Source organism: Mytilus californianus, unplaced genomic scaffold (assembly GCF_021869535.1).
Source record: "Mytilus californianus isolate M0D057914Y unplaced genomic scaffold, xbMytCali1.0.p SCAF_2, whole genome shotgun sequence".
Taxonomy (NCBI): domain Eukaryota; kingdom Metazoa; phylum Mollusca; class Bivalvia; order Mytilida; family Mytilidae; genus Mytilus; species Mytilus californianus.
The window spans coordinates 69,585,228-69,607,330 of NW_026262668.1; the positions used below are offsets into that span (position 1 = coordinate 69,585,228).

At 32.4% G+C, this 22,103-nt stretch overlaps 2 protein-coding genes across 3 annotated transcripts in view; one reads left to right on the forward strand and one right to left on the reverse strand.

Annotated features, from left to right (window-relative positions):
* The window catches only part of LOC127728042 (uncharacterized), a 71,340-nt gene extending 56,283 nt beyond the window's left edge, over nucleotides 1-15,057 (forward strand). The window contains exons 15-24 of the mRNA XM_052235215.1: nucleotides 784-816; nucleotides 4,642-4,712; nucleotides 5,496-5,605; nucleotides 6,151-6,251; nucleotides 7,319-7,522; nucleotides 7,762-7,832; nucleotides 10,107-10,225; nucleotides 10,587-10,696; nucleotides 12,546-12,761; nucleotides 14,912-15,057. Coding sequence (XP_052091175.1) covers nucleotides 784-816; nucleotides 4,642-4,712; nucleotides 5,496-5,605; nucleotides 6,151-6,251; nucleotides 7,319-7,522; nucleotides 7,762-7,832; nucleotides 10,107-10,225; nucleotides 10,587-10,696; nucleotides 12,546-12,761; nucleotides 14,912-14,934 — 1,058 coding nt within the window. The 3' untranslated portion in view covers nucleotides 14,935-15,057. The remainder of the gene's footprint in view (nucleotides 1-783; nucleotides 817-4,641; nucleotides 4,713-5,495; nucleotides 5,606-6,150; nucleotides 6,252-7,318; nucleotides 7,523-7,761; nucleotides 7,833-10,106; nucleotides 10,226-10,586; nucleotides 10,697-12,545; nucleotides 12,762-14,911) is intronic.
* The window catches only part of LOC127728151 (40S ribosomal protein S18), an 821,762-nt gene that overhangs the window by 457,518 nt on the left and 342,141 nt on the right, over nucleotides 1-22,103 (reverse strand). The gene's annotated exons all lie outside the window — the stretch shown is intronic.

Genomic DNA, 22,103 nt, shown 5'->3' on the forward strand with positions numbered 1-22,103 from the left:
ATGTGTTGACTATTAGTCACCAAGGGAAAATCGTGGAATAGTTATTGCGTTGGTACTGGAATGATTTGATTGATACAAATTTCTCTACACACATTGTTGTCAATATAATGGAATTTTATGCGACTGTCATACAAGTGAGAGGTTTAGCTAGCATTAAAACCAGATTTAATCCACCATTTTCTACATAAGGAAATGCCTGTACTATGTCAGGAATATGACAGTTGTTTACCATTCGTTTGATGTGTTTGAGCTTTTGATTTTGCCAATTGTTAAGGGACTTTCCGTTTTGAATTTTCCTTGGAGTTTGGTATTTTTGTTGTTTTACTTTTTAGCACATCAATTTTGTTGTTAACTGAAATTAAGGTGACAGATGCGTCAGGCGATGCTAGATTTTTATGCTCTTAAACGTTAATAGTTTTGGCTTCCAAACTTTCGGTCACGAGCTTAACTGCTACATGTAAATGTTATTACAGAAATACTTGTCATCTGCAAGGAAATCATATCTTTTTGTATGAAATCATTTAAACTGAAAATAAAATATTTCTAAATATTGTATTTATCATTATAGAATTGTCCGTGTTAAGCAATACTAACTGCCCGCAAAATTTAAATGAATGCAATGATACAAATTTATGTTTACTTATCAGCTAGAACTCAAATATTCCATTTGCATTTTAAAGACATAAATCAAAACAAAACAATGGTAAGGTTTGTCTTGTCCGTTTAACGTAACGACACTGATAGGGACAAATTATGACTCAATATTAACTTTATCTATTGCAGTTGACTGTAGTTATTGGGTTATACCACAGAAAGGTAATAAGTTATATTTTTATTATAAAATTTTGTAAAAACAACAAATGAAACATCATGTTTCTTTAAATTTAAAGTTGTTTGCCATTACATGTATTTTCAAAATTAAAAATATTAACTATAAGGTGTATATTCAAATATACAAATTTGATATCTTTAGTGCATTCATTCCGAACAACAGCTTTCTATTTGTTCAAATTTCCCAATGCATATACATTTAAGCATTCTTTTCAAACTATAAAAAGTTTTTTTGTTAGTATACAATACATCTCACTAGTAAACGAATTTTATTCTGAAATGGTCATTTTGAACTGAACAGCTCTTAAAAGACTGAACAATAAAATATGAAGTCATTTTCGGTTTTCAGTCAATTTTAAGACTTATCCACTGAGATAAAGTCAGTAATGGTCGGACAATTCGCTTACAGTCAATGAAGATCTGTTCAGTCTATGTCAAGACTGTTCAATAGTTGTTATTTACATGTACAGATCACTCACTGAATTGTCTGAAAAGCTGCTGAACTTACTGCATTGACTGCAAACGAATTGTATGAACAGTACTGAATTTACCCCAGTTGATAAATTTGAAAACTGAATGAAAGACTGAACATGACTTCATGTTTTATTGTTCACAATTTTTAGATGATGCTAAGGTCTAGATGACCATTTCAGACGAAAATTCGTTAACTAGTGTCTGAATATTCACGAAAAGTATTTTTCATGTAACATATAATGGTTGTAAGTTTAAAGACATAGTTTGATCACAAACAAATGATTTCAAAAAATAGATACCGGGCAAGATATAAGAAAAATTCGGAATATCAATTGCTAATTTAAAACGAACGTAAACTGTTTGTTTTACTGATTCAACTCTCAAAGACTAGAAAGTAAGAAGATGACTACGGATGGTAAACAATAAGGTTATTAAACGTATAAAAACAGACAATGACATGTCGACAAGGAAAAATTTTAAGAGACAAACAACAGTATAGAAAATAATTCACGTAAACAAAAATCTTAATATCGATCACCACGAACCCTTCCATAATACGAGGTTCCTTATTCATTGTGTTGCTTGTACTAATTACAATTCCTGTTAATTTCGCATTTGGTGATGTTATAAACTAGGAATGGAGGACGGAGATAAGGTGATGAAAAAGAGCATATCCGGGGTCTGTTACATAAGTATTCAATTACATGGAACAAATTAATAATATCTTCAAATAAACTTTCGAACAGATGATATCTACTCTACCATTAAGAGCTCTTGGTTGAAAGTCTTCATTGAAAGCAAGATTATGAAATTTCAAAACGAAAAATTGAAGTCATCTATGTTTTACTTCATTGTCAATTTCGAATTGTCATGATATGCATCGGCGTAACTGTATTAGTGCTTTTTTAGACCTAACTGTATCAGAGATTTTTCCTTTATTTTTCCTTTATTTGGATGAATTAATTCGATCAAACTAGTTACAAAATTTATAAGGGCCCCGCTATAGTGATCGGTCTGTCCGTCCTTCCATCTGCCCGTCCGTCCATCTGTAACAAATTGTGTCCGCTCTATATCTAGAGAACCGTTATAATTTTATACTTTATACTTGACATGTATATTAACCAACACCAGAGGGTGTGTCATAATGTTTGTACAACTTCCTAGGTCAAAGTTCAAGGTCAAAAACTTTGGTTTCAGTTGACAACCCCATGTCCTATGGTAAAGATCGTGTCCGCTCTATATCTAGAGAACCGTTATGATTTCAAAGTTTATACTTGACATGTATATTAACCAACACCAGAGGGTGTGTCATAATGTATGTACAACTTCCTAGGTCAAAGGTCAAGGTCAAAATCTTTGGTTTCAGTTGACAACCCCATGTCCTATGGTACAGATCATGTCCGCTATATATCTTGAGAACCTTTATGATTTCAAAGTTTATACTTGACATGTATATTAACCAACACTAGAGTGTGTGTCATAATGTATCTGGTGAATACAGAAACAGTACAAAGTTCCAACAATTTAAATGGCATAATTCTGGCTTGACAAGTAATGCGAAATAATCTGTGTCTATTTCAAGAAGTTTATTTTTCTTTTATATTATATTTCTAAAATTAAGGGTAAAGTGCATCCGATGTGCTGTTTAATAGCACATGTAACCTGCTCTAAGAGATTCAACCACTAATATCTTTAATAGTCAAATAGTAACCTGTTATTTACAGCGGGGCCCACAGAGATGGCTCCCATCTCAATGATGTCTAGTTTATTTCAATTTATCCAAAAGTTTAGAATGAAGAATACTTGTGCACAGGAGAGGAGTCAAACTATTGCACGAGGTGCGTGACTTCGATTACATTTACTCCAAGTTTTGTAGTGTCCACATCTGAACCCTACGTTTAGTTTATGATAGAATGGATGTAAGCAATTTGAAATATGTTGAAAGTTTTGCAGATGTAGCAACATAACGTAATGTGTTTCGAATTTGGGTTTCAGTACAGTTATGTAAGGTCTTTTCGTCGTATTGGAAATGACAGAGGCACATTTATCAAACCCATGATTGTCATTAATTTCCTCTCTACTATATTTCGTTGGATAATCTGTTATATAACTACATGCATATGAATCTATAGATTTACATATGAGAGTTACAAACAAATGATATTGTGTGTAGCGCATTCTGCGGGGTATTAACATATTCGGCATCAAGGTAAGACAAAAGAATACCTTGTTTCAGTCTTTGAATGAAAATAAATGTAGACCCTTTTGAATGTTCGTTTTTCTAATTTGTATAGCTTCAACTCTTTTCGAAGGAGTATTTACGTTTTCCTTGTCACGTTTTTCCCATTGTCTGTCTTTGTCACATTTTTACATTGTCCGATTTAATGCTCTGAAGAACCCATTATCATTCGAAAGTTATGTTTCAAGTTTATGGATTAACGATCCTTTATAGAGTTGACACCTATATAATACATGAAAGGGAACATCGGGTGTCATTTAGTCGTCAATGCTGCAATCATGCACACCACGAGTATGTACGTCGTTGCAATATGTATTCAGTTTTTATTTGAGGTTATGATTGGAACAGACTCATCTTTTTATTAAACAAAGGAAGGTATTTTAGATTTGATTGATTTATAATTGATACTGTCTCAATTAATCTTTGACCTTGTTTGCAAAAAAGGTTCAGAAAAGATCGTTTCTCCTTTTCGTGTTTCTAATGTCAATAATTCAAATTGTTTCTTTTTACCATGACATGAAACACAATCGACTATTTGTTATACAGCCTACGGTAGATGGGGTTTTAAATTAAAAACGTTAGATTTTTTTTAATACTTTGCCATAATACAGTTTATAAAGAAAATTAAACGATAGGATTTTAAAAAGAAATTATGAGAAATCGCTCTTATAATTTGCTTTCAGAAAAAATATAAACTGGGGTCACGTAACTCGATCTTTTGTTGTTGTTGCTACAAAACAAAATTGATAAATCTACTATACATTCTTTTATAAAATTAAAATCGGAGTTATCTCCTCTGATATGACGGATTTGGAAAAAATACAAGTTAAATTGCTATTATTAATGTCCAATTATTTTCAATAAAACTATTTTAAATGTCGTAGTTCAATTACCATATGAACAATATCGAACTAAAAGATAACCTACTATTTCAGAAACTGTATTACCAAAATAACGCAATTATTATTTAAATCTACCAAACTGTACACTGTCGTATGTCTGATTTAGTATAAAAACCTGTATTCAATGAAACGATAGTTTACCAAACACAGATCTTCCACATAATTGATTAATACACTTCACATAATGACTTACAGATCTGAAGCCGGGGCCTGACTACTGTAATGTTAAAGACGTTCCTGCACAGAAAGTCGTGAATAAAAAACAAGTGAGTTTACATAGTTGAAAAATGGATACTGGCTTATAGAATAGATTAGTAAAAAAGTAAAGTGAAAAGTATCTTTGCACCTTCATTCTCAGTTTAAGTTAAAAAACAAATCCAGCTTCATGTTATTCTCAACATTCCTCATCTGAGTAAAACAGTTCTCATTATTGTGTTGCTATAATTTAAAGACGAAATTTGTGACAATACTAGTAAAGCAAAACCTGTATAATACCTATAACAGTGCAGTAAAATTCGTTAGTTGGGGTTGCAGTTATGGATTGAATGCATTACCGTAACACTCGGTACTAGCCAGCTATACTGGACAAACACCATAGCATGCAACGTACCCGATCCCACTTTTCAGTAAAACTTTTGTGAATTATATAAACCCTGGAAACTCCACTTATAATGACAGTTTTGGCAAGGTGTCTTTTTTTGGAGTGGCACAAATTTTGATTGTCACGGAAACATTCAAGTCAAATTTCATTTCGCTATTCCCTGTTGTCTCATCTCGATGGCTTCTTCTTGTGTTACTGAATGTTGAAATTATGACAAAAGTGCCTTTGCTTTATGGAGCATGCGTGCCATTTAGATATGGACTTGCCAAGAATTGGATGATGTATAGTAGTCTATAGATATTTATGATAATTCCCATTTAAATACATTGTTACTGACATGCAGTTGTATAGCCCAAACCTCCTTTATATTTATTTTTTAAAGCGTAGTCGTGGTTTCCTACTCACCTTATTCACAGATTTTTATAAATGCATACTTTTGGTTTTTTAGATGGCAGGAAGCTGGTATGCAATTGCTGGAACGCGCACAGAAATAAGTCGGTTTGATCTTACTCAAATTGGGAACCACTATGAAGAAAATGCCATTGGAAAAAAGGACGGGTAACCTTTTATATATATACGGCAGGACCCATAATAAATGGAACGAAGAGATAATGGCATACTTTTTCAAATTCATGTTTAAATACATTATATTTTAATTTTCTATTATTCGAATTTACTATTTCATATATTATTTAGCAGCGTAATTGGAAAGTTAAAGGTGCATTCAAATCAATTTTAAATAAATCAAGATGAGTTGATTTTAATTTGGTACGTACATATATTCATCAAACAACAAATATTTATCATATTGTAAGAAAGTACCTATGTTTTATGGAATGATGACCAGGAGAGAATTTCGATCATTAACTAAATAAAAATGCAGCTAAATTTTGAAAAATTGTACAAAAATGTTCCCATATGAATAAAAACTTTGAAAAATTCCTTCCTGGTTAATTCCCCCCCCCCCCCCCCCCCCCAAAACCAATGACAAAAAATAAGATTATAACCGTTCTGTTGATAAAAAATAGAATCATAACCGTTGTGAAAAGATCGTTTTTATTTGTTTACCTCTAAAACAAAACACTTCACTATTTCTTCGGCAGTGTGTGTACCACGGTCTTTTCGTCAACTGCAATAAACTATGGACAGGAAAACAATGGAGAAATGTTAATATCATTTCAAAACCAAGAATATAGAGGATATTGTAAGTACATTTCATATCGACTTGATATAACTTAATGTTTTTATTGTTTTATTGAGATAATGTGAAATCAACCCACGTAAACAACTGCTAGCCATACGTTCATTATTTACCGAATATGCCAAAATACCACAAAATAGAATCCAAGTTAAACATTTTATCATGAACGATTGCAAATTTGTATTAGAATATGAGCAATTACTATCATACACAAAGAACATTCTACGTGTACATTCCATTGTTGGCTTACATTAATATGCAAGCTTCGGAATCCTTCAACAGAATATGGACATTTTTCTTTCATGTCATGTTTAACCTCGTAAACCTGTGTCTGTGGAAGTCAGATAACATATTACATAAATTCAGTTTAACAATTTGCAACTTGAACAAACTAAAAACGGGTTTAAAATCAATGATAACTATAAAAGCATAATTTTAGAATTAGAGACGCAAACCCTTTACTCTTACGGATGCCGAATGAAATATGATCTATAACCCATCTCTCATTCTTGAATTAGACAACTCACCGTTTATAATTTACTGAAAAAAGTAGTAAATGATTTCAAGTCTTTAACGGACATTTAAATCTTATCATCGTCTGGAAAGTATGAAACTCAAAATGTTAAGACATGTTAAGGTTTTAATTTACTTTTCAGATATTTTCTTGTTTAAAAATAAATATTGTTCAGACATTTTTCTTGCAGTCAACCAAATACTGTTCAGTGCCTGTTCAAAACTGAAAATCTTTTAAGTGGCCTCTGTAACTTTTATTTACATATTCTTTAGACCAAGAGAGGGGTTAGAATTTTATTTTGTCTTATATAAAATATATGGTATTCATCTCAAGCTTGTAATAACATTTTTGCTTATTACATAGTGATTATTTTACTAACCATGAACTTTTACGGTTGTTGTATACATTGGATACAGAGCGAAACTCAGTGAACTAATTGACTAGAAAAATCTTAGTAATAGAGGAAAGTAAACCAACATGCGCATACGATTTATGGAATTTTTACCTTATTCATATAGCAGCATTACATTTTTGATTTTATACCTATAACTTTCAGTCACTGGAAAAGTAATTTATACCGATTATCAAGTAGCAGTAGTATACCTGTGTGAAGATGAGACCATACATGGTGAATGTTTGCAGTACAAAGTGAGCATACTCAGTAGAACACAAACTCTTGATTCAATGGGGCGTTCATTGTTAGAAGCCAAACTCAAATTACCATGTGGAGATTTATCAGTGAACCTACAAACTATTACAGGTGATTATTTATTGCATCGGTATTGTCTTTTTTTTGATGAATGACTATAAATACAATAGGTTTTACATGTGAAGTAACCCGAACATTGGATTTAGGGCCTACCATTGGCTATTGACAAAATACAGAAAACATTATCAAATATGTAACATACTTAATGTGAATGAATTAATGAACGACGTAATGATTGAAAACTTGGATTAATAATAAAAATGTGTTTTATTCATGTGTTATTGTTTCAGATCATTGTAAAAAGGAACAAAGTTGTCGAGTTGATGACATACCAGCAATGGAAACAGTTGATATACCAAAGGTATTAAATATTATTGTTTATTCCATAATGATTTTGTATATTGACAATTGTAATAAGACTGGTTCTTTGTTTTTTGGTCAACCACTCAAAAGCTTAATAAAATTCGCACAGTTTTACTATATTGAGTAGAACTCTAAAAATAATATACTTAAGTACTTCGTTTTCATTGTTGGTTTAAATTCAATAGCCAATTTCGATTTGCATTTCGTACTTCTGTACGAACAGTATTTTAAATATCAAACATATATGGCATAAATTTAAGTCTTTCGGGTAATCCTCCAAAAACTTATTTTGCAGTGATAATAATTTAACTTTTGTATTTAGGTTTTCGTTTAAAGTTCATAAGATTTTGTCATAAATGGTACTGAATAGACGCATATATTTAATAGAAAAAATGTCCAGAAAAATTATTGCTTTTAAATGGTAACAAGGTTGAAAAAAAAATCAATTCTTTATAAGTTGCATGCGTCCAGAGAGCTTTTCTGGATTTACCTTCATCAGGAACGATTAAAGTTGAATATTTAAAAGCCAATGTCAGACGTCAAGGTCATTTCAAAAAATCTTAGCAACAATCCTTATTTGATATAAATGTACTTAGCAACAATAAACGTTTGCGTTCAGGACTATATGGTTCTTCTTTTCCCACGCATAAATATAGGTTTAAAACAAGGGTGTCAGGGGTCAATGTCATCACAAAAGTCTTTAGTAGCCATTCTAATTATGTGAAAAATTGTCTAGCAACCATAAATGTTTGGGTTCAGGGAGACATGGGAAACCCTGTCTGGGTGTCCTCTCTACATAATCGAACAGTAACTGCTACAACTACTGCTGCTGGCATCCCATACAATTAGTTACATGCTTCGTCAATGAAGAATTCGTCCAAAAAGACCTTATTTTAGACAAGTTTTGGTTAAGCGATGAATCACGTTTTTTTTCTCCAAAGATGTGATTAACGCACACTCTTATACGGGCGTCGGAATGAGCGTTTCGTCCCTGCCTGCATATGGAAATTGACAGATTGGATGACGGGAGCGTCATGATTTAGTTAACAATATCCTACAACCACCAAACAAGCTTATAGATTGTCAAAAGAAATTTCACGGCGTATTTATTGAGACGATATTATGCAGTCACATATACTCAATTGTATTAACCAACATAGGGATAAATGATTCAGCGAACAATGCCCGGCACCATATTGCAAGGGTTCCCATGGATTTCCCACTTCAGAACAATATTAATGTACAGCCAAGGCACTCAAAGTGTATGTGACTGTTTTTTTTTAAATCAGTTTTAGTGTTATGTATGGAATACGTATGTGTAATTCTAGCTGAATATACTTAAGCATTGCTGAAAATTGATTTTAAATACACAGATTATAATTTTTAAAAAAACATTAAGTGTTCTTTTTTTGAAACAAATATTCCTTTCCCAACAAAAACACAATATAGAGACGAAAACCAAAAACCAGAGTTAAACGCAATAAACCCTCAAATAAATTGATATACATATATTGATAATCACAACATTAACTACTTCTACAAAACATACATGTTAACGCCACAGAACAAAAAATTGTCTATTTACAGTTTCTTTTTGTTTCAAAGTCTAATATTCTACGTCATTACTATGTAATTAACGTATTATTACTGACGTCGTCCTTGGACGAATTTGAACTAACTTAAATCTGTACCAGATCAGGTGTTATTGTCTTTAAAGAGGTGCGAAAAATACCAAAGGTATATTCAAATTCATAAGTCGAAAACAAACTACCATGGCAAAAAAAAAGAACACGACCAAAAGAAAACAACAGTACACAAAACACAACATAGAAAACTATCGTCTGGTATTGTAAATGTTAATCCTATTTCGTAAGAACAGACCAAACAAGGTAACAAACAAAACAGAGGGAATTGCATGACTTCCAAAAGGAACGAGACCGGTTGCGTCGACAGAGTAAGAATTTGCTGCTATTCATGCGTGTAAAACTTCATTAAAATTTCATGTTTAAATGATATGAATATCAAAAAATGAAAATGTGTGCGTTATTTTTATTTTCTCGTACAATCAGCGCTTGTTTTGTTCGTCCAATCATAATTGCAGCCCTTTCTCCTTTTATGTACTAAGACCAATACTGATATCTATAGAATTAAAAACAAAACAATTTTTTTTTATTTTAGCTTCTTTTTCTTTGTCATAATAAAAAAAATGAGATTATAAACGAACTTGCAAAGGAAATGATTGTTTTCACGAAATTTCGAATGACTTCTTTAGATTTTAGGCAAATGGTATGACATCATGTATCGAAAAAGATTAAATACCAGTGAATCTGGGGCTGTTAAATTTAGTTTAGCAGAATATGGACATATTCATGCCGATTTCACCTCGCTTGGGTAAGTATTGTTATGTTTATGGGGATGGTGTGCAGTAAGGCATTAAGTATGCAATTTGCTTCATCGAATGATTTTTTAAATTGAAAGTTTAACTGTCTGTTAATTAGCACCTTATCCCTGATTTTTATGGGATTCATGTTCACTGAATCTTTAGTTTCACCTGTAGTTGTTGATGAACTTTAATTCGATGTATTTGTCTTTTTGCGTTTGTACATGTGTTGTCTGGCCTTTAATATATGGCAATCAAATTGACAACCCTTCCCTTTCTGATATTTCTTACTTTTTTACACTGTTGTTGCTCACATTATTTTAATTTTGATTAAAGATTGACGATTTAGTTATATAAATAATTTATCGTCAGGCCGGATGGAACATGTGTTAAACCACCGTTATATGTAAACATGAAACGACGAAATGCTAAAGCAGAGTTTCTAACTACACCGGTTTCTATACTTAAACGACCAGGATTTGGTAAGCATTGAATAACATTTTAAGAAAGTTTCAACCTTATTTATTTAAGACTCATCAGAGTCTACTAACAAATAATTCACTATTGAAATAAGTTTTTGTATATTTAAATAAAACCTTCCAGATGAGTATTTTTTGGTGTATTTACAATAAAATGGTGTGATCGCGGAGGCACGTACTTTGTTATGTGAGGTATTGATGAGGCGCTTTTTCAGCTTCATGATATATAATAAGGCTGATAAATTAAGATGTAATATATGACAAGGTTGCTGATACGATCATAAGTATCTGAACTAATCAGATGTGGTAATTTTAATCAGGTTCACTCGAGGCAAAATGTTGGGAACCCAAATAAATAAAACTTTTCAGAATATCAAAACCAAAACATATGCAAAAGTGTTTAATTTGACCGAACAGTTAAATCGTGTAAGAATAATATTGCTTCGGGAATTCGCATACTAAGTATTAGTACACTGGATGATTTATAAACAAAATTTATGCAAGCAGTGGCTGTTTCGAAGATGGGATACTTAAGGACTTATAGTTCACTACCAGTAATACCGACTGAATGATATAAACGTGCAATTTCGATTCAAATGAGCATGACACGTTTGTATAAAAAGCATAAAAAAATACCGAACTCCAATGTAAATTAAAAAAAAATTATACTTCAATTATATTGACAAAAATTAGGTGAGCAACCCAAACAGACATAATTGGTAAATGGGACAATAATTGAGATCCAGCAGAAAAAATTGTGCTAATATACATCACAACTGACTAAAACATTTAAACAATATAAATAAGAAGATGTGGTATGAGTGCCAATGAGACAACTCTCCAACCAAGTCACAATGTAAAAAAAGTTAACAGTTATAGGTCAAAGTACGGCCTTCAACACGCAGCACCACTTTTTTTTATGAAAAAAGACAAAAAGAACAGTGTTTAAATTAAAGGCAATAGTAGTTTACCAATCTTTAAATTTCATAAATCCATTCAGAATATAAAAGACAAGGTAAAAAACTCGAAAAGGAGCGCGACATGATGTGTCTTCTGACATGCATGTATCTACCGCTATGCAAATCCATATTCAGTCAAAATGTCACTATAGGGAATAAGACAAATTCGGGAAATTATAAGATCACATTTCTATTTTTGCATTTAAAATTTAAAGACCGCAAAAACATTTCGTCAGAGATTTGAGAAAGAAACGTGTCGTATTTTCAACCAATTCATTATGATGGTCTTTAAAAAACAACGCAGTAGATACAAAAGGGACAATCAAAATTCAAAGGTCGAAGAAAAACCGACAACACCATGGTAAAATAACGAAAATAACGAAAAGACAAACAACAGTGTACATAACACTACAACAAAAACTAAAAACTGAGCAACACGAATCTTAACCAAACCGGTATAATCCCAGGTGCTCGGTAGGGTTAGGAGATCTGGTTCAATGTGTGGCACCCGCATTGTTGCTCATGACAAGCACTAATTCGAGTAAAAGAAAACAAAATGTAGTGACGATTTCAGTCGTTCTTCTCATTATCCTGTTGGAGCAATTTTTGTTTTGCGTGTCCAAATAACCACATAACAATTGTGCGATTGTGCAAATAAACTCATTATAGGATGCAAGCGAGAATTAAACAATTGTAACTATTCGTTTGATTATCATACATGTTCCTGATGAGTTATCAATTTAATTTTTATGCGTGTTGCTCTCCTTGAACATTCTTAGGGTCTCGCAAATTATGACGTCTAAAAAAGCAACATTCCCAGTATGTTACGCCATTTCCAAATTTGTACATTAGCGTAACTATTATCATTATAAATTGTAGTTACTTTATTTTAGTACCATTCAAAATATTGTTTACTGATTATGTACAAACCATTGTGGTATATGTCTGCATAGACGTCCAGATAAATCAAGAATGCAGTGAAAAAGGGAAGCGCCTGGCCATCTTCTCCAGAACTAAGTCGATTACATCTGCAACTAAGGAACAGTTAATGCAATTTGTGGATCTAGCTTGTATGAATAGAGATGAAATTATTGAAGTAAAGCAAGAAGGTCGGTACACATATAGCAATAACATTAGTGTTCAAGTTTTATATTTTCTTTTTTTTAAACATCACATCGGCAGTGATACATTTAAAATAAATGAAACGGAAGATTATAACTTACAAAAATTATGACAGACGGCAACCAACAAACACCCCTCAATGATATGGCCCAACCTTGAGAAATGCACATAAAGAATGTGACGGGTAAACATTTCGTGAGCGTTATCTAAATTCTGCCCTTAACTATGGACGCCGATGTACAACAGTACAACAGTATAACAAATCAGATTATCAGATGAATAGGCTACCGTTATCTTGATGATATTTTTTCGTTAAATAATCAAGAATTTTCTAGATATACTGCCAAAATGTACCCAAAGGAACTTACTTTAGATAAATCAGATATAAACGGAAATAACTGTCCTGTCCTAGATTTTGATATTTCTGTTTTACACCGGAAACTGTACGACACAAGGGACGTTTTTTCGTTCCCTATTGTTAATTTTTCTTTTTCGGACGGTGATGTTCCTTTGGCACCATCTTACGGTGTTTATATATCATAACTCGTTCGCTATGTCCGTGTCTGTAGTGACGTTTTGGATTTCAATGAACGTAATCTATGTATTATGGTGAATTATTAAGTCAGGGATTTCGTTACCACAAATAAGTAAAAACCTTTACTAAATTTTTCCATAGATACAACTATTTGGTTTTGAAGTTTGGCTGTACCTGTTGAAATAAAATTGAGAATGGAAATGGGGAATATGTCTAAGAGACAACAACCCGACCATAGAGCAGACAACAGCCGAAGGCCACCAATGGGTCTTCAATGCAGCGAGAAATTCCCACACCCGGAAACCTATTTCAAACGGGATAGCACATCCTAATTTTTACGGAGATGTTGTCAACATCGCCCGGAATTTTAGATATGATAAGGGTAAATATATCGATCCTTTGAATAAACTTATTCTGAAAGGTTACCCATTCAACATTGTATTTAGACCTTTGAATATTGTTTTTATTGGTATACATATTGATTTTGTTATCAGTATAGTAAACTAAAAATTATTTTAAATACATATGCATATTCATGGCTTTACAAAAGAGGGACGAAAGATACCAGAGGGACAGTCAAACTCATAGATCGAAAACAAACTGACAACGCCATGGCCAAAAATAAAAAGACAAACAGACAAATAATAGTACAGATGACACAACATAGAAAACCAAAGACTAAGCAACACGAACCCCACCAAAAACTGGGGGTGATCTCAGGTGCTCCGGTACTGTCGGTACCTGAATCTTAGCATTGCACAAGGTCATATTTTTCTATGACTGTTGATGAATCCTTCACATTAAATTCATTGGAATTTCGATGTGTACTGAATGATATTTTAGTCTTAGGTGTATGACTGTTTTATGAGTTGTTATTGGCTTTGAACTAGTTGTCAGTAACTGCGAGTACTATCAGATTTGTACTGTTACACCACTGTCTCACGTTAGGGGGATGGTTTGGCGCCAGCACACTAGTTTAAACCCCCACATTCTGTATGTGCCTGTCCAAAGTCAGGAACCTGTAATTTAGTTGGTTGTCGCTTGTTGCTGTATATCATATTTGTTTTTCGTTCATTATTTTGTACGTAAATCTGTTAGTTTTCTTGTTTGAATTGTCTAACATTTGTCATTTCGGGGCCTTTTATAGCTGACTTTGCGGTATGGGTTTTGCTCATTGATGTAGGCCTTACGGTGACCTACAGTTGTTAACTTGTATGTCATTTGATCTCGGGTAGAAAACTGTCTCATGGTCAATCATACCACATCTTTTTATTTTTATATTGACTCGTCAGATCGTTACTTAGGACAAAAACAACTAAAAAATGACAAAATATTACAAAGTACCCATCTAAGATAAATGGCTTCTTGCAGCTACAGAAAGCTAGTTCAAAGTCTAATATCAATTAATAAATAGGTAATGTTTTCCCAGACTGAAATTGAAATTAGTACACCACCAACGGATTTAATATAAAATGGCATATGTAGTCTGGAAATATGACCTTGTTCAATGCTAAAATATTAATATCGACTTTAGTTCCTTGTGTATTTACTGTTCTAACTTCTGTTCATTTATTCATAATGAATGTAAACTTTTATTTCCAGTGGACTGTTTAACAACTTTATGAAACGAGTGGAGCACACCTAAAGAAACTTCAACTGTACACATGTATTCACGTTTGCTCGAACACTGCATATAAATTTTTAGACATTCTAGATTTTTTTCTCGCAATAAATAAATAATGCATTCATTCTTTACAATTATATATCATTTTATGCATACGATACCCTCTTGTGTAAATTTGGTAACTTCAGTCTTGAAAGAATACGAGCAATGTAGTGGAAAACATAGTTATCTGAACATTTACTTTAAGTTTGGACGATTTTTATACGACCGCAAAAATTAAAAAATTTTTGGTCGTATAATGGTATGACGTTGGCGTCGTCGTCGTCGTCGTCGTCGTCGTCGTCTGGCGTCGTCCGGCGTCGTCCGAAGACACATTGGTTTTCGCACTCTAACTTTAGTTTAAGTGAATGGATCTCCATGAAATTTTACCATAAGGTTCAATACCACGAAAGGAAGGTTGGGATTGATTTTGGGGGTTATGGTACTAACAGTTAAGGAATTAGGGGCCAAAAAGGGGCCAAAAATAAGCATTTTTGTAACTTCCAGACAATAACTTGTGTGTAAGTGTATGGATCTCTCTGACATTGTACCACAAGGTTCCATATCACAAAGGGAAGGCTGTATTTGATTTTGGGGGTAATTGCCTCAAAATTTTAGGAATTAGGGGCCAAAAAAGGGGCAAAAAACAAGCATTTTTCTAGTTTCATGACAATAACTTGTGTGTAAGTGTTTGGATATTTCTGAAATTGTACTACAAGGTTCCATATCACAAAGGGAAAGCTGGAATTGAGTTTGGGGGTAATTGCCCGAAATGTTTAGGAATTGGGGGCCAAAAAGGGGCCAAAAGTAAGCATTTTTCTAGTTTACAGACAATAACTTGTGTTCAAGTGTATGGATCTCTATGAAATTGTACTGCAAGGTACCATACCACAAAGGGAAGGCTGGGATTGAGTTTGGGGGTGATGAATCATAAGGGGGTTCAAAAAATTTGGGGGGGGGATTTTTTTTTTTTTCCTTTTTTTTCTTTTTTTTCCTTTTTTTTTTCTTTTAAAATTTTCCATTTTAAGTTGGTTATTTCTGTTTTATATTTAAAAGCAAATAATAATGATATGATAGGAGATACACACCAAACAGGATGTGTAAATTATTATATAATAAGTATTGTGCAATAGCAAGAAATTTTCAATTGCACAGTATTGCACAATAGCAAGAAATCTTCAATTGCACAGTATTGCGCAATAGCAAGAAATCTTCAATTGCACAGTATTGCGCAATAGCAAGAAATATCCAATAGCACAATATTGCCCTATAGCAAGAAATTGTCAATTGTGCAGTATTGCGCAATAGCAAGAAATATTCAATTGCACAGTATTGTGCAAAAGAAGATACTTCGTATAAATTGCTTATTTCTTGACCAATTTCAATGGGGTTTTATTCTTGAATTCTTGGGGTTCTTTAATATGCTGAATCTAACCGTGTATTAAGTTTTTGGATTTTGGGCCCCGTTTTTAAATTGGTTCACATTGAGGTCCAAAGGGTCCAAAATTAAACTTTGTTTGATTTCATCAAAAATTGAATTATTGGGGTTCTTTGATATGCCGAATCTAACCGTGTATTTAGATTCTTAATTTTTGGTTCCGTTTTCAAATTGGTCTGCATTAAGGTCCAAAGGGTCCAAAATTAAACTTGGTTTGATTTTAACAAAAATTGAATTCTTAGGGTTCTTTGACATGCTGAATCTAAACATGTATTTAGATTTTTGATTATGGGCCCAGTTTTCAAGTTGGTCCAAGTTGGGTTCCAAAATTAAACTTTGTTTGATTTCAACAAAAATTGAATATATGGGGTTCTTTGATATGCTGAATCTAACCATGTATTTAGATTTTTGATTTTTGGGCCCCATTATCAACTTTGTCCACATTGAGGTCAAAAGGGTCCAAAATTAAACTTTGTATGATTTCATCAAAAATTTAATTCTTGGGGTTTTTTGATATGCTGAATCTAACCATGTATTTAGATTTTGGATATTGGACCATAATAGGTGAATGTCCAATTAAAAATTTTTAAGTTCTTAGACCACATTCATTCTGTGTCAGAAACCTATGCTGTGTCAAATATTTAATCACAATCCAAATTCAGAGCTGTATCAAGCTTGAATGTTGTGTCCATACTTGCCCCAACTGTTCAGGGTTCGACCTCTGCGGTCGTATCAAGCTGCGCCCTGCGGAGCATTTTATTGACAATTAATAGTCTTTCTATGTTAATAAGTTGGTATTATATTGCAGCTTCATTACACCATGTACACGGATAAATGAAAAAATTCGGTAAGGTTGATTCGGCGAATATATATTAATATTTTCCCAAAAGGAGATTGCTTTACTTCTCACCTCTTGTGTTTGATTGTCGACTGTGTACAATCATCTTTTGTGAAATTCATTCGTGTTTGGCATCTTTAAACTCGCCTATTTGTAACATAGTTAGAAGTTATTAGTCAATGATAAGGTTCTTTCTGCAATTTTATTATCCGTCCTGTAAGCAGTTAATAAACGTAAGATACCGATTTCTTAAATGAAATTCAAAAAGTAAATATAACGTCAAAACTTACCCTTCCGAAGCATCTGAGATTACCCCCCTTTTTTTTGGGGAGGGGGGTGGTGGTTGCTCAGTCTAGTTTCCTATGTTGCGTTTTGTATACCTTTGTTTGTCTTTTGATCGTTTACCGTGTTTGGCCATGATATTGTCAGTTTGTTTTCGACTTATGAGTTTGAATATCCCTTTGGTATCTATCGCGTCTCCTTTTCTATCAATATGAAAAAATTGTATATTATAGCTCGAATGAATTAAAGTCCGTTTGGTACAATTATATAATGTGTTATCAGTCAAAGTTGATCAACACTGGCTGCATGCTTATTATTTCCATAATACAAATTCATGATAGTCAGAATTATTATTGTAATGAGTTCATAAAATTGAAATGGAATCATTTTGAACACACAAAGTAAAATACGCTGTGCTACATACACATATAAAATATGTCGTCTAATTCTAAACATATGTAGTGTATCAACGTTATTAAGACTTTTTATCTCTTTTAGTATTTGATAAAGAAATGTATTACAATTAACTGCTTAAAATCAAATGCATCTGAACAATTTACACTGCCCACGTATTTGAGGTTTAGACAAGATATAATAATGTGTCAATGGATTATCTTTATTATACAGTAAACGGAAGATTGAACAAGTATATGATACTACTCATGTATACAAAAGTACAGATGTGTTTTGTTCAATACGAACTTTCAAAAATGAACGTATTTTGTAATTAAGCGACAACACAAATCTTGCAGAGCATTTCAAAATGCAGTAAACTAATCAATTTCTATAGATGTAAATGTAAAAAAATCTAAAATAATTATCATATAAAATATTAAACAGATCTATGTTTTTCTAAGTAAGTTATTTTTCAAATCAACCCACAGAATATACACTACATAGTTCTTATCCCTTAGATGATTTTTCCCAATCTGTCATATAATCAAACCAAAGATTTTAAACCCCCCTTGGCATATCTCACTGCAGTTATCTGTGTAGGCTTGTCTTCTATTCACTGCCTATAGTTATTCTATATGACATCATCGTATTCTAACATTGTCTAAAGATTAGATACAAAGGGACAATCGAAAATAAAAGTCAAAGTCTCTCCATTTAGATTTACATCAGTATATTGCATATTTTCTAACGACGAAACAATTTCGTTAACTGTAGTTACACTTGCTGCCAATGACCAATGCAATGTTTTTGATTATCCTTTATATAAAGGTCTGTCGCTCAACTACGTGTACGGGTGATTAACCGTATATGTTTTAGTAATATAGGTATGAGATCCAATACAAGAAAATCTTAAGGGTTTTAGAGATCAAGAATCAGAATTAAAAGGTGCCAATATATATTTTTCAAATACAGATAAAAAGGCAAAATGACCAAAATAATCAATATTTGTTTCAGCAATATTATGTTGATTTTTTTTCTCCAAAGGTTAAGTCAAGCTTTACCATTTTTGATATGACTACTTATAAGTTTACTAACTGATGAGTTAACATTTTAAAGAATATAGGATATATGAATGGGATAATATTCATATGGAAATGAACAACACACACATACCAAAAAAATCGAGGTAAACACTTTCCTCCTTTTACTAAGGTTTTGAGGTATGTATATACCCATCTTAAAATGATGTAAAAGCCTTGTTCAAAGTATTGTCAAGTGTTTTTTATAATTTATTAAATTGCAATGATATAAAGTACATACATTCGTCTCAATGTACGCCAGTTTGTCTTTTACGTGTCATAAAAGTGATGGACTCTGTAGACAAACAAAATCCTAGTGTTTGTGAACTTCCTTCTGCTTACAAATTATCTCAATCTGATTTTTTCTGTTTTTTATTTGCTTTCAAGTTTTTTAACTAAAGATATATGCTTCGCCAAATTTCAAAACTATATCTTACTCCATCTGGCAGAACAGTGTCGTTTTGTAAGTCTGAGCATCTTCAAAATCTTTGTTTTATGTTACATGTCTAGACGGATTTAGAACTCCGTAAAAAACTTGACAAATGATTTTGTCCCAAATAGGTTTAGTGTTTGCCGCTGAAAGTCAAGCAATCAATTGTCAATTAAGTTATCTTTATCGTTTAGATTAACATTTTTATGCGATTTTACGATTTCGCACACTTGCAAGCTGTATTTTAATGTGAATTGTTTCTAAATCAATAATACAAATATTTTGAAATGCATTATGTAAAAACAGGGTTTTTGGATTATTTGAAAGATTTAGTTAAGTATTTATTTCTAATCAGTATTTTTTGTCAGTCTGATGAGGTTCTGATCGCATCAAGTGACATAACATTATCAGACTAATGAGGTTCTGGTAATACCAAGTGATATACATATTGTGCCCTATGAGAGCTAATTCAAGATCCGTCATTAACCCATAGATGGCTGATAAAACTAACATGAATCAAAATATGAAAATGGAGGAAAGATATAAAGAGACAATTCAATAAACCAAATCGGACAAAGACAGCTGCACTAAGGCCAAACATAAAAATGACGAACATTTAGACTACCAGTTCACAAAACACTGCACAAGGAAAGTTGAGAAAATAGGAAAACTTAGAGTGTGGCCCTCCTACAATGTCATTTTGAGTATTCCTGTTCCCCTTGATATGCTGTTAATTTTTTAATTTTTAAAAACATGTTGGCTCAAAAAGATAGCGTTCGTTTTACTAAAACGAATGCACACAAGAACTTGTATAAAACAAATTAAACTATAAAGTTGATTTTAAAAATGTTGAAAAAAGAGTGATACAACTTCGCCTGAATCATGCTCGCGAGATCTTTAATAATACATGTCCATCTTATTACAAAAAAGAATTTTCTAAATACAAAAATAAACGAACACTACACAATACAATACAAGAGTACAACTAGTATTAAAAACATTGAATTAACAATATTTATCATAATACCATCTATAATTAGACCCCATTGGAAAAAAGCTACATGGTTTTCAAGGGTTATCTTTCGTTTGCAAATTTTCAGCATTGTTAAATAGTATTTAACTTTCAATAATCATCAGAAGTTTTATGTTTTATTTATAATCGAGTAAATCATTTTTTAACACCGTTTACCATTAAAACCGAAGGTGATTTCCATATTGACAAATGCGAATAATAATAAATTTGGTTACTTCGTAGTTTAGACACTGTCAGTTTAAAGATCTGTTATTTATATATTCAATATTATAAACCCATAAATGAGGAATTAAAAAAAATATCACTGATTTAAGTTCAGTTAAGTTCCGATATTATAGTATTCCACAGCTCGTTTAAGAGCTGAAATACATTAGACACTCGGCATACCAAAGTTCACTATATAATATTTCGAAACATGGAACACTGACGTTATACATATGCCTCTGTAATCGAGTGTGATTAAATACTAATGTTTGCGTATTTACCTACTTATTTGTATTAAGATAAATGAAGATCCATCTCCGCCCCCCCCCCCCCCCCCCCCCCCCACCATACATTAATTACAATATCATCCACTGGAAGTAGTAAAATATTTACACCCTTTTACCGTTTAACTTCCATATTGTAACTATGTGCAGCTTCGATATCTTGCCCAGACAGTGCGCTGAAATGAAAAGCGCGAGACGTAAGGAATTTGATAATAATATTTAGTTTACACAGCCTTTTATAAAGGGTACCTTTAAAGGTACAGCTTTACTGGACAGAAGCTTTAGTCCTAACTCTGTCTGTATTGATAGCCTCCAAATATGCAATAAATTGATAACGTTTCTTAATTATATCCAATAGCATCTACTTTGTGATTTCGCACATTCGTTTACCTGTGTAATTTTGTCTAAGCTTGTTTTCATATGCATGACGACAGTGTTACGGCCAGAAAATCGCGTTTCTATTGTAGCCAACAAAAGACACAAATCAATAATAAAATTTAACAAGATTTATTATACACAAGTTTACAAGAAGTATTACACAGAAAGAAATGTCAACTTAACTGTCAAAATATATGTCCGATCTTTTGTATTTACTTTATCCGGAAATCTTCTCGGGAATCTACGCAGAATATTACGTCCAATAGGTCACAATCTAGTATTATGTAGTTTGTAATAAAAGTGTCAATCCAACTGCTGAGAATATTAATATCTATCGATGTCTATGTTTATGTCTATGTCTGAAAGTTTAACTTTAGTGTCTGTATATATATAGTTGTCACGGAAATCTCTAGAATACTATAGAAAGGAAACTACTAAAAAACTTTATAACGGAAACTTCTAGATCATTGTTGACGTTTAACTTACGCATCTTTTATTATGATCATTCTGGAAACGTTATGCAAGTAAAATACAAAGTTCTAATCATTCCCTCTATCTCTATGATTGTTCCAGTGATTTCTAAACTGCACAGTTATAATATCATTTTGTAAACAACTACAAACTATGTAAACATATCATTAGGCCACACAAAACAAATTAGGCCACCTAAATAAATAAATAGGACAGTTACAATATCATAATACCTCCCCCCTTAAAAAAAGTTTGAGTGTAACAAGAACTTTTCATGAACAATATATACAAAAATACA